This window comes from Rhagoletis pomonella, unplaced genomic scaffold (genome assembly GCF_013731165.1).
Source record: "Rhagoletis pomonella isolate Grant_MI unplaced genomic scaffold, Rhpom_1.0 Rhpom_scaffold_02813, whole genome shotgun sequence".
Lineage (NCBI taxonomy): Eukaryota > Metazoa > Arthropoda > Insecta > Diptera > Tephritidae > Rhagoletis > Rhagoletis pomonella.
The window spans coordinates 1-14591 of record NW_023461366.1 but is presented as its reverse complement, the minus strand read 5'-3'; the positions used below and the strand labels follow the sequence as shown (position 1 = coordinate 14591).

Sequence of the window (14591 nt, the reverse complement as noted above, 5' to 3'; positions counted from 1 at the left end):
AAAAAAATATGGGTTTCCTATTTTTTTTATTTTCCATAATTCTGGGTGATGACAGCGGAAAAATTCCAAAGACTTCATTTTCCCGTGTATTATTGGTACATAATACCTACTATCTTAATTACCAAAAAACAGCTATTTACTTCAACAAATTATTCAGCTTTATACCAAAATTTATTTTCAGAAAAAATTGAAAGAGCAACAAAGTCTAAGCGCTAGAAATTATAGCTGTTATTTCGGAGATCACCACATCAGCTCATCAGACTTCTGGTTTTCGACTTCAGCAGGGAATGAGTTTCCCCTAGGGCAAATCCTTTCTATTTGTGATACCACGCTATGAAGAACTGTCTCTGCCACTTTGGCTACCGCTAAATACTGGTAATCTTCTAACGGAACTTCCAAAAGTAAGTACTGCCTGGAAGCGTTCACATATTTACAAAGAAGTGTTGTGCAATTACAGACTGGGTACTTTTGGAACTCTATACATAAATACATACATATATAGTATATGTATATGTACTTAATAACATGGATTTGGGTTATTACCGCGTATTTATAATTTAGAATTTATATTTACAAAAAAAGCGATTTGCTGTTGTAAAAAAGAAATTAAATATAAATATATCTATGTACATAAGGGTGCATCACCAAAATACGTTGCGGGTTTTCCAAAGGAATTATAAAATTTATTATATTCTAAGACTTCCGCAAAATATTTCGGTAACATATTAAGATTTATGTGAGCTAGACCGTTTTGAAAAAACCCAAAAATTACTTTATTTTCGTTACGTTGATAGGATCTTTTAAACATTTTCATTCACACCTTTTAAGCTCAAACTCATTTAACATGTAAGGTGATTTAAAAAAAATTAAAAAAATAATTATTATAAAAAAGCAGATTTTTGGAGGAATTTTCAAAAAGGTTCAGCTCACGCAAATCTTAATATTTTTCTAAAATATTTTGGCGGAAGACTTAAAATAGAATAGATTTTATATTTCCGATAGAAAAACAGCACCGATTTTTTTATATAGAGAGTTATGCATTCTTATGTACATATTATGTACATTAAAGCTGGTCAATATGTATGGGAGATTTTTTCGGCTATAAGCGCATAGCCCAAAAAGATTTTACGTGTAATTCTAAGCAAATTTTTCGAAGAAACCATGGGTCTAGTCTAAAATCCATTTGGAGTTTGCCATATTGCGAAAATGGGTTTCTTACCATTTTGCTGTAGTCTCGTAAAAAAGTGCTTAAATTTTGTACACAAACTTGCTATAGGGGGTTTTGGTATGAGAAATCGGTTTCTGCACCTAACCTTTTTTAGGACTTCCACCAGAGGGCGCAATAGTAGAAATTTTTACATTTTATTCCAAACCTATTTTCGTAATTTGGCCAACTCCAAATTGATGTTAGACACATGGCTTCTTCGACAAATTTGCTTAGAATTACACGGCTATACGCGCATAGTAAAAAAATTGACCCGCTCTAATGTAAATGGATGCATATATCATTTCATGTTTTTTAGTTCTTCTGTTAAGCTAATTCGTCCCTAAATTGCATACTAATTACAGTTACATACATATTTAGGTATGTGTTAATGCAACTACCGCTGGTTGCCTTTCGCTTTAAAATCTCGCAGAGCGCGCTAATTGCATACAAACACTAACATCGATCGATTAAAAATCTGTTCAGTTCCGGTAATTCTTAAATATATAATAACAAAAAAATACATACATACGCACGCACATTTAGAGGAATAAAGATTTAAAATTGTTAATCTAATACACACGTACTTAGTTATATATATGTACATACGGATTTTTGGAAATCTACAGAATTCAACGCTTTGACTTGTGTGTACGATTGCGATTTTGTACTAACGTTTATTCAACGTTCAACAGTAGTGTCTATTTTCTACTTATGTCTTTTACACGCTCCTGATTTACACGCCTTACTTATACGCCACGCCACGTGCTACCATAAATGCTATGCACATACTACATACATACATATGTAGGTATGTACATCCAAAGTGCTCACGGTTTACTCACGCTTACAATTCTTTTTACTTGCACTTGTACTTAACCGGCTACCTGCTGCATGGTTAACTTGTTAATCAACTGCTGACACAATTTGCCATATTCGAATTGATCGCCCGAGATGCGTCGCAGTTTGATACCTTTGCCAGCCGTTTGATTGTCACGGCTGCGGCCTTCACACACTTGCAACTCGATTTGTAGGCCGCCCGAGTACTCCAAGCTAAGATTTGTACTTGTGCTACCGCCACCTCCAACGGTACCGCCAAAGCCGCCACAGTAGCCTGACGTGCTACTGCTTGTGTCCATCGATGTCGCTGATGATTCGCTGGCGTTACTTATGCGCGTCTCACCAGTTGCTCCAGCTACGCTCGCGCTACCAACGTACTCTTCCGGCAGTCCTTTGTGCAGGACTGCACCTTTTGGTGGCATCGTTTGGTCAATGGTTTGTTTGACCAACTCCAGTATGCGTGTCGGGTCAAGGTTGGAGCATTCATGCGGCAACGGCACTTCGTAGCACATCTCTTCTGACATGCGTCGTGAATCGCAAATGGAATCGGGTGATAAATGTCCCTCGGTATGATCGCCAATCTCGGAATGTGAGTCCGATTTGAAGCCGGAGCTAGCGGAAGGCTCTTGACAGGGTGAGAGATTGTTTGAATCATTACTTAGTGAATCGTCGGAGAAGCCAAGCGATTTATCACTGCCGCGTCGATGTGAATCGCTGGCGTTTTGTGCATTACTGGACGTGCTGGCATCGCTTTCTAGACGCGTCGTGTGGCTGTCGTTAGCGCATTCTAAACTAGTTTTGCGTCCTATGCCACGTGTAATCGAAGGCATATCGCTGGAAGGTTCAGTGATTATAAGTCCCTGTTGGAGAAATAGAGTAATTATTTTGGACGTAATCGAAAATGTGTGTTTTTTCTACAAAAAAAAGTTTGACTTTGCGCGATTTTCGCGATCCACAATTTTACCAAAATATTCGTACTCTACTCCCTTTGGTGCTACCACTCACCTGTAATGACATCAGAGACGTGTGCGGCTCTAGCGAATCGCAGTCACTGTCACGGCTATTTTCCGAACTCAGCGCCACCAACGTGATCTCGCTGCCCTGCACATCTGTCAGACATATTTGCGGATGCGACGGTTGACATGGCGATGCCAAATCCTCGTTGATTAGCCCGCCGGTGCAGCCTGCATGTGGCGTACCCGTTGTGATGGTATGATACATTTGTCCATTGGCATTCTCCTCCTGTATGATACAAAGATTGGGCGAGGCAGGTGGCGTGGGCACAACCCGCACCGGTTGTGCTGGCGACAAATTTAGCGGCTTGAGATCGAAGCAAGTTACTTGCGGCAACATCCAGTTGACATGTTGTTGAGCAAATGCATTCGTGGGCGTTTCCGCAGCAGAGCTGTCCGAAGCACACACATCCATGGAAAGATCTAGCGGCTGATTGGCTGCAGCAGCAGCGGCGGCTGCGGAGGAGGCTATTTCACTGGCAGCTGAAGTGCCGCGTGTTATCGAACCACCGCCGCCAGTGGAAAGCACCGAGATACCTTTCGTAATTTGATGCAGTGGTGATGAGCCACCACCGCCGCCACCGCTGCCGACAATACTGCAGGGATTGAATGGCCCTGCGCCTGGCATATAGGGGTTGGGTGAAGATGAGCCGCTAAAACTGCTATAAATGGGCGACTGACAACCGCTACTGCTATTTGAACCACTAAATTGACCTGGACTCGCGCAAGTACTCACACCCGCACTAAGTGTTATGTGACTGAATTGACCAACCAGTCCATTGCCGGGATAATGCATTTGCGGATGCATTAGACCCAAATACTGTTGCTGGTATGGACCTTGACCCAGCATCTGTTTCGAGTGTGCACCCATATTGTGGCTACATGCAGTTGGTGGTGCCGTTAACGGTCCACTAACGGCGCCCATAACGCTGGCGCTAGCGCTATTTGGCAAGGAGAGTGGCGACACACTCAAACTATACATTGCTTGGTGTTGCATGGGAGACGACGCCGTCTCTAGGTGGCCACCACTTACGGCAGCACTTGCGGAATGTGCTGTCAAGCCCAAATGGGACGCTAAGTCAAGCGGCACCATACCAGTAGCTATTACTTTATTGGCTATATCCGTGCTCAGTCGATGCTCCCTGACAAGGCGATCAAGCTGCGGCATCAGAGCTCGTACAGCTTCAGGTGGTACCTCAATATCTTGACCACGACGGAATATCATGTGCGGAGCGGGCTTGCCATGTATGGGGGGAACCTATAACGAAAATAAGTTTTTGAAGGAGCGGTAATAGCTTAGTATGTAGATAAATAATTATAGATGATTATATACAAATACGGAGATAAGTTGAGTGTGCAAACAAGCTAAGCATATTTTTAATTTGTTTCAGAGTTTTTTTTTTGTTGTAAATTAACTTGATTCAAACATTGGTTTTTTATTGATTACTCGTATAAGGTTTCGTGGACCCAATCGTCTAGTTCCAAGCTACCCAAAGAAGAGTTACTACCTCTCTGGCCCTTCAGAATCCAAAACTAGGAACAAGTTGCTCATATCATAGATTACATAGGTTTACAAAAAAAGTCTCCATATTGAACCAACCGATGTTATGAATGCAAATCCGAGGTCTGTTAGCCTCCATCACGTCAGGTTCGAGGTCATTTTAGGGTAAAGTAGGGCAAAAAATGCATTGAATAAACCTGAAAATTCAATATACTTCTTCTGAATTTGACCTTGGCATGACATCTAGATGACTTTGAAGAACCAAGGGATCCCCATATTCGGATTTAGCGACAACATAAACAAAGGTTAACGGACCTCGGATTCGGGTTCAGCGAGTCTAAAAGCCCATATATATGAATTTTCAGGTTTATTCGCGTATAGAGGAGGCACCATTGTAAAGGTACTTCTACTCGGCACCTATAGGCGGACAACGAAAGCAAGGACGGCCACAAATATAATAGAAGGACTAAGCGCAAAAGAACTTATCACCACTCGAGATGGACAACTAACTCAATTTTTCAAAGCAGAGAGGAAATTGGCAAAGTTTTTTGTCTCGACCCAAACTGACAATTAGAGTTTAAATTTCCTCCTTCTCGATTTTAAATTCGCTTTTAGCAGTATATATCCCTATGAAACTAACTCTCCGAGTTGTTTAATCCCTAGCAAGGTCTCATATAGCTCTACTTAAGCGCTTATAGCGCCAATAAAAATATAGGAAGGTTTTAGGAAAATATGGCTCAAGATTTATCTCAAGGAGACTGCAGCTTGTACGTTGCTCCGGAACGCTCTCCATTGAACACAAGTCCTGTAGAACTATTAAATAATTAGTAGGTAATGGCTGGACAACTGCAAATATTTCCCTTCAATCTAAGATGCCTAGCACAATTAAAAAAAAAAAATCTATAAACAAGTTGAGGATTACGACAGGAATTAGGTATGTTTGAATCAAGTTAAAATATTGCTATTCTGATTTTTTTTTGTAAAGCTTACCAGGTAAACTAATTGAATTATCTGAAAGTGGCGGTGTTGGTGCAACCAAAAAATTACGTTGTGCTGATACTTTTTGCAGATACTGACACTCTTGTAATGGTCCTTGGAATTGTGCTTTCGATCCTTCGGATGCGCGCCTTACGGGGCTGTAGCGTCCTATAGTTTTTGAAATGTTATTAAGCGGAGGTAAAAGAACAAACAAAGAAAATAGTGATGGGTATTAGTGTTAAAGAAATATTGCATTAGATAATCTTGAAATGGTTTTCTGTTAGGAACTAAGAAGAAACATTTTACAATGATTAAGTTTTGCTTATGTAGATGACAATTTTTTATACTCAAAGAAATTTACTGTGGCTCAATTTATGTCTACTTAACGGCAATATTTTCATTTCCTCGTAATGTTATATACCTCGTGTAATAATTATAAACCCACCACAGGTTTCAAACTTGTGAAGTATTAAAAAAAAAATTCAACAAACATTCGTGCTTTTTAATTAGATTTCTAAGAACGACTTAGGGCTGGTTTCTCCAACTCAACTTAACTTAGTTTAGCCAATTTTTTAGACTTAGTCAAGAATATGCTGCGTAAAAAGTAGGCTAACTTTTGACTTAAGTCCAAAAACTGGCTAAACTAAGTTAAGTTGAATTGGAGAAACCAGCCCTTAGTGTGCATTTCTGTTGCCCATTCAATTCTAGTGTAATGAAGTGCAAGTTTGAAGCAGTTAGTACTTAAGGGATGTTTGCAGTTTTCAGTTGATTTTAGGAAAGTTCTGAAGACATTGAAAACGACTAGCTACGGGCCACAGCTTCCAATTTGTTACCTTCATTATCTAAACGCTTTGTCGATGACGATATGATTTTTTTGAATGCGGCAGCGACATCATGAATTTGTATAGGTTTGACATAAAAGAAGAGGAAGAACCTTATCTGTCGCTGGAAAAATAGAAATAGATCTAATCTGGCCATAACCACAGTCGTCGCGTAGCCCAGTCGTCGCCAAAGTAATTATCTACATAAGATTACGTGTTAAAATAATTTGACAGCCGTGGTCCGTAGCTCGTCGTTTTCATTGTGTTTGGGCTATAAGTACTAGCTACTTGCACTGTATTAACTAAATTAAATGGGCTATAAAACTACATTCCCAAAATCTTTCTATGAAGCCTAATTAAAAAGCTCGACATTTTTGCGAAAGTTATTTCTTGAAACTGAAAAACTCTTGAAAATTTCGAAACTTTTGCTGAGCCGTGAAAATTGAAGTTTTTCTTTAATATGTCTTTTTTTTACTTTTAAAATCTATTAAACATAAAACAATGTGCCTCGTATATTTCTGAAAGTAATGCCTTTCTTAAGGTCTGATTATGGCAACTTAACGTAGCTTAGAGGATGTCACTTAAAAATTCCCTTAAATGAATGTTGCTTATATTTGGACAGCCGAAACTTAACGCAACTTAATGCCACGTCGACGTCTGTTTCATTTGGATTTTCTAAGTTCTTAGCTACGTTAAGTTAAGTTAAGTTGCCATAATCAAGTTTTTATTCTTACTGCTTTTTTGTTAGGCTGTATGTGTTTTTGGTCTCCAATAGCAATAAAATATCAGAAGCAGTGTACATTTTTTTATCTTTATTTTTTGCTAGGTAACTGTTTTTGTTTGGAAATACGCAGTAAGTGATAAACACGGCCGAAAAAAATAAGCAAGAAAAAATCCATTTTAAGCGCTTAGATAAGCACTAAAACATTGGTAAATATACTTGTAAATAAGCTCGCAAAACCACATAAATTAAGTACAGTTTGACGTTCTGTTTTTTTTTTATTTATTTAAGTTTATTTCAAGGATTGAAAAATTACAATAGACATAGAAGTGTTGCTTGATATTCTCAAATAGAGATCTACGCTGGTCGTTTTATTTTATTTTTGTAATATTCGTTATTCCCCCGTTATTCCCCATTTGTAATAAATTATATTTAATCTCTTCAACAGCACCAATGCCTTCCCGTAGAGACGAACCATTGGTTTTAAATTTTTGTATCCAAGCAGCAATGCAATTGAAGTTTAGGTGTTAAAAAATACCAAATCTGTTTTTATGTTATTATTTGCAAACATATCTTTAGTTTGATGAGCAAAAAAAGACCAATAAAGGGGAAAGAAAAATTTATTGGGCCAAATTTTCTAAAGCACTTCTTAAGAAATTTGTTACGCTTTCTACTATGGTTTGCTAAAGTTTGTTTGTGAAGAGTACTATAAGGTACCCTAGTTTTCAACAGAAATATATGCCCGTTCCCTTATTTCGTAAGAAAAAAATGAGATAGTAGGCTGTAAAATATCAGATGTCAAAACTCCTTGGACACTGAGAGAAAAATCAACCAAAAATTGGTTAATATTACCAAATTCAAACTTGAAAAGGAATCAACGTGATTTTTGGTTAATATTAACAATGCCTTGGTTGATATTTTCAACAATGATTTGGTAATATTAACCACAATTTTGTTTACATTCACCAAACTTTTGGTTGGCGATTTTTCGTTTGAATAAGTTTATGTTCTGCACTTCACAGATGCTTTTTCATAATGCGGAGATACAAAACAAAAATTTTTAATATCATTTTAATATGTTGCCTCTGACGGCCTTAACAAATAACTCCAAGCATCTCTACACACTCAGCTACAGCCGCTTTATAAATGTGTCTCCAACTGTACTACTTGAATCAATTTTCTTCGTCGTTTGATTTGGTTCTGCACTTCACAGAGGCTTTTTCGTAATAAAGAGAAACCAAAACACAGAAAAATAAAAATACAAATTATGTGTTGCCGCTGAGGGCATTCGTACTGCTGGAAGCCAACAAATAACAGCAAGCACCTCTGCTCGTTCAGTCACTGCTATACATACGAATTTGTTCTCAAATGTTCAATTTGAATCACATTAACTAGGTTGAAAAAACCATTGTGCTTTTGGTCCGGTGCACTACTATTCACACACACGAAACAATAGCAATTTATTTCTTGATCGTTTACTTAAAAGCTCCGAACTTAGCTTTATACATTGTAATAAAAAAAATATGCATGATCGTTAAAATGAGTGTTGGGAAGTATCGAGTACTTTTGAGGATCGAGTTCTTTGGTATCGATACTTTTAAGGATCGGGTATTTTTGAGAGTACTGAGTACTTTCTTTAAATATGCACATCGGCGTTGCCATTTTGGTGCTTTTGGAGCTAGATTTAGCACTTTAGCTAGCTCTTTCTTTAGTTCTTTTCAAATTTTTCTAGCACTTTTTTAGCTTTAGAAAGTTTTAGTTGCATTTGGTATATATAAGCCAAAACTTAAGCGTTGATAAAATGGAAAATTTCGAAATTTCTTGGATCTAGGCTAAAGAATTCAAAAATTAATTAGAAGAAAATTCTTTTCCTGATAGCGCGGATTTTGTTTTACCTTACTAATTTTACCTTTAAGGAGAGCTGGAAGTAAAACTCTCCAGAAAAATGTTAATGTAAATAAAACACAGTACTTTTAAGTACCTATTCGACACTTAATGCTGAGTACATTGAATCGATCCTGAGATCAGAGTATTTTTGAGTACTAAATACTTTCGAGTTCTTTTGTGAGTACTGAGTACTTTCGAGTTCTTTCTTGAGTACTGAGTTCTTTGGAGTACTCAGTATCGATACTTTTAAAAATCGAGTGCGGTCGATCCTTTTGGGAATCGAGTTCTGAGTAGTTTTGGTATCGATACTGCCCAACACTAGTTAAAATTAAGCTCGGAAACTCAGAATAAGGAAAAGCTTAAACTTTTCGACCTTGGTGATAAATAATTTTTCAATTTCTCCGCCCCTGCCAACTAATATACAAATGTATGTTAGTAAACTCCTGTAAAGATTTGAGCAAGCTGCGTGATTTGATTTATGTTTGACAGTCACTGAAAGAAGGCAACAGCGGACAATGCATGAATGTATCTTCTATTAATAATGATTTAGAAACTGACAGGTGTCAAGTTCTGGCACTAGCTCACGATAAACGCTCACCAGATAAAACGCTTGCTTCGCTTTGCGTGATAGATTCGCTTTGATAGATAAGCTGAATTGTACAAAGTATGCCACATACGCAATCACGACAAAGCATGTCAATACGCACTTAGTACCAACAACTCGTCCATGAGGTCTATTTAAATAGTACAAGAAGAAATTTAATTTTGCTACCGTACACATCGCTTAGTTGTGGAAATATAATGTAGGTTTCATAGAGCAATTCCAATTTTTCGTTTGTAATAGAGATTGGTCTTCGGAAATAGTAATCGTCCTATATTCAGAGGTACAGTCCGTAGATGCCATAATAGAGTTTTTTAATAGATGGCGCATGGGGTTCTCATATGCGAGTGATCTACGAACTGTATTTCAAGATTTATTCCGGCTTTCTTTTGTACGGTACCCGTATGATCGGCAAAAGCTTTGACTTCTTTATTGCGGCCGCGTACTCGTACTAAGTGGACTGTTATAGTTTTATCGGGGAGATAACGCTTTAAGAAAAAGCACATGATTTCACTGAAACACCTTCTTAGGGTTAAGGTAGTTTTGAAAAAAAAAATTCAATTACTGATCACTGATTGGCTTCGAACTTTCAGATAATTGAAGGATCTGAAAGCAAGTGCAGCGTTTTTAAGGCCAATGATTACCCGATGACCTAGTAGGGGTCGGTGCAAACTTGCCTGTGGAAAGCTGTATACATACATATGAAATGATAGACAGTTTCGCAGAGTTTGTTACATCGCTCATAGATGAGAGGTAGCCTTCGGAATAAATGTCAAGATAACCCATTAATACACGGGTATCAGGTTACCTTAGATGGCGCTATTGATAGAACGATTCTATATTTGAGACTGTTAATTAATTTTAAATTCTTATTACTTCCTGCTAAAGCTAGACAATGTCAATTGCAATAAGCCACACGGCTTCCGAGTTGCAAAAAAAAAATAAATAGATCGAGATAGCTGTTTCGCGTAAAAATAAAAGTTGGCTGCTTTTTTTGCGATTTCGAATGTGGCGACACTATCAGTTTCGAAATAACTTATTATCTAATATAAAACTCAAGTTAAGATTTAAATTTCACTTTCAGTCGACTACGAATCAGCAGACGTCAAATACAGATTTTTGTTTTTTCAAAGATATATTAAAAATAACTTAATTATTACGCATTTAAAGGGGGTAGCACATTGTCGAGGGTAAAAAACGCGCAGGTTTCAAAAAAATATAATCGCGAATTAAAACATGTAACAAAGCTAATGCTGGTAGAAGAAATACAAAAAAAACATAATTTGACATTAGCAAGTAAAAGTAATACAATATTAATGGCTATGATTATTAAAAATTAACAAAAATAGTTAATGTGAATATAAAATCAACTTACATAAAGTTAAATCTTAAACAAATAAATAAAAGTGTTAAAAGAAAAGAAAATAACATAACTTAAAAAAAGAACTTACCAACTTCTTGCACGGTTGGCAGCTTGTTGGTGGATTTGAAATGAACACGCCTACTATTTCCAGAAGCGTTAGGAGGACCTTGTGCCGTCATGGCTGCATTTGCTAATGCCTGGGTAGGCAAAATATTGGCGCTCGATGACGAATGGTAAGGCGCAAAGGCGCCAGTGGGAGGGGATTGGCTGAGCGTGGGATTCGTTGCGCTATGCTGGTGCGGATGTGATTGATGTTGCTGCATTTTTAAAGCAGGTGGCAAGTAATTGCGATTCATGCGCGATTCCACCTCGCGTATAAGCTCAGGACTTATCACTGTCACACGCAGGGCATAAGCAGGTAGGTCGGTGTAGGGAAAAGGTGTGCAAATGGTGCATGATGTAGGATGAGTGCAAGTAGAATGGGGTTGGAATGATGGAGGCAGTGGATATAAGGAATGGTGAGGTTAGGAAAAATAGGATCGTTTTGTTTGGTTTTTAGTTTATTACACAATTTACATTACAGCCAAGCAGAAACCAAATATTTTTTTAAACGTATATAAAACGAAAAGAGAACGAAAAAGAAATATGTAATTAATAAACCAAAACAACGAAAAATAATAAATCGATATACATTAAATACAAACTGTGAATAAAGATCTAACGTAAACAAAATCGAATGTTAAAAAATGGTGCTTATACTATACAGAGATGGGAAAGTAAATAGGGATGCGACATTTTAACAAGTTGTTAGCTATTTTTATTTTGCTAATTTAATGTTTATTATTTTTTATGAAAGTATAGCTCATTACCTAACAAAAAGCATGTAAATCCGAATTTAAATTTTTCTACAAAAGTTGGAAACATTCGAAAAAATTGCACCAAAATTTAAAATTTCAGTGGAATAAAGTGCAAGTTTCAAGTAATTTTTTATTTATTTTTTTGTGCTGTGTCACGATTTTTTCCCCATACGGAGTACGAGTATGTTGGAAAATTTTTTTATACATATGTTTGGAGGAAAATGCGCAACACCGCCAGCAAAAAAAGGGCAAAAAATAACGGCAAGTTCTAGTTACTGCTATAAAACTGCATACCAAATTTTTTCTAAAAATTTAAATTCTGCATAATTAGTTTGAAATATTGATTAACACAGGATTAAATTCGTCGAATTTTGTAAATCTTGCACAAAGTTTAAAATTTTGAGATACATGGTTTTGCGTCAGATAGTGAGCTATAATATACTTTAAAAAGAATAAATAAATATTAAGAGCCGTTTACACAAGTAGCTTTAAAAATTTATTGTGTGTTTGAAGGGTAGATAAATTTTATAAGCTACTTGAGAAAGCAGCACTGAATAAACAAAGTTAAAAGTTGTTAAAACATCGCGTCCGTATTTATTTTCCCGCAACCATAAGTGTATAAAATAATTTAAAAGTAAACAAATATTTATTCGAATACAAACTAAATGCGAAAACGGCTGATAATTGTAAAGCAGCGAACCTGCGCGTGCGCGTCATGCCTTACACATACTATGTATGTATTTAAGTATGTACGACTAGCGTTCAATTAAATTTTATTAGCACATGTATATGTACATATGTCTATTTGCTGTTAGAAAAGCTCATTCTATTATATTATGCTACAAAATCCCAGCTCGATAAATTTCCGACTAACCTGGCGGTCGTTCTGTTACAGTCAGCAGGCCGGTACGTCTTGTGCGAATACCACCACCACCACCACCTGTTGCTCCAGCGCCAGTCGACTGCTGTGACATAATGGTAGGCATTTGTGGCACTATAGGCGGTTCATAAACACCACACACGGGACAAGTCTCGCCGGAATGATGCTGTATTGACAGGTCTTCCGTACAGCTGACGGTGTGTCGTTTACCACGAATTTGAATGTATCTGAAAGTTAATGAAATAAATTAGTTTACAAAGATGAACGTAGAAATCTTTATTTATAGCAATTAAAAGGACTAACACCCTGTAGCGAAATAAGACACGAGCCACTTTAGAAGTACATACCAGAGTATGTACCTTAGAAGTACATACAGGATGTTTAGGAATCCAAATCAATAAATAGATGAAATTTCGGCGAATTTGTTCAAAGCCAGCAGCAGCAGAATGGAAATTTATTTGGCCGGAAAAACCAAAAATAATTTTTTCAAGCACTTAGGCATTATTGCCCATTGTACTTAAGGCCTAGGGAGAGGATTTAGAGGATATGGATATATGGGTGGTACTCCTTTTTGAATCTTAGCACTTTGTCGAGGGAAAGAGAATGTAGCTCGTCCATTCCCAATAGATCCGATAAAGAATGTGCCATCTAAATTAGTCTGGCGAAGACCGGACAGCGGCAGAGAAAATGTTCTGTACTATCCTCATCTTCCAAACAAGATGGTTCACAGTGGATTGTCGATGATGCATAGAGTGACCATACATATCGTCGCTCCCAACGAAGAGTAGCACATCTCAAATTACCGTGGAAGACTAGCACGTTTCACTATTCGCGTCGAAGACTAGCACATTTCATTATTCGCGTCGAAAAGTAGCACATTTCAGATTCTCGCGTGGAAGACTAGCACATTTCAGATTTTTGCGTGGAAGACTAGCACATTTCGTTATTTGCGTGGAAGACTAGCACATTTCAGATTTTTGCGTGGAAGACTAGCACATTTCAGATTTTCCCTTGGAAGAGTAGCATATTTCAGATTGTTAAGCCGCGAAAACTGCACGTCTCCGGTTTAAAGTAAATCATAAAAGCATAATATATATTGAAAATTCAAACGTTTATTCTATATTTCTTTAATTGTATTATGAAAATCATGAAATTCAGACGGTATATACCGTTTACTAATCATTTGTTGAATATCATCCACTTTTCTTTTTTTTTAAGGTATTTTTCCCTTGTAAGCTTTAGGCAATTCACAGTGTTTCATGGTTGACCATTGAACATTTTTTTTCATTAGGTTCAACTTCTCCTCGCTTTGCATAAAGTCGTATTTTACTGCCATGTCTACTTGATTTTTGCTATTTTTTATTGTAATTTTCCGTACATGTGATATCTTAATTTTTTGCCAATGAAAATATTTGGACAGTTCTTCGAAGGAAAATATTTCATTTGCGTTTGCGTTGTTGAAAATTTGTTGAGTTTTTTTAGTATTCTCCTGGGCTTTAAACTTGAGCCAATATGGATTTTTTTAAGAGAATTAACTTTATTTTAATTGAAGGTTTTTTAAGTAAATAAATAAACATAACATAAATAATATCACTTTGAAACGGGGTACTCTTGATATGATACTGTATGTATATGTTTTTTCGTATTTATTTATAAATAAAGATTCCCTGAGAAAGACGCGAATGTCGAAAGGTGTAGGAGGAAAAATAAACGTTTATTTTACTTGTAATAACCGGCCAAAAGGCTCCATATACAACACTAAACTTTCAGCATGACCGAAGAAAAATAATTATAGTATAAACATACATATTTATGTAACTTTTTTTTTAACGGCTGCTACAACCTTATATGAACTACCTTGCGTATCCCTCTTCCACACAAAAATCTGAAATGTGCTAGTCTTCCAGGCAAATAACGAAATGTGC

The 14591-nt window shown here is 36.9% G+C and overlaps 1 protein-coding gene across 1 annotated transcript; it reads right to left on the bottom strand.

The window, feature by feature from the left end:
- Window positions 1-1923: 1923 nt before the first annotated feature.
- On the bottom strand, window positions 1924-12726 carry LOC118753747 (the record flags this gene model as incomplete). The annotated part of the gene is given in 5 exon segments (XM_036488621.1): window positions 1924-2904; window positions 3050-4311; window positions 5546-5704; window positions 11018-11323; window positions 12661-12726. Coding segments are annotated over 5 exon segments (2618 nt in total), but the record flags the coding sequence as incomplete, so codon positions are not given.
- Window positions 12727-14591: the final 1865 nt, after the last annotated feature.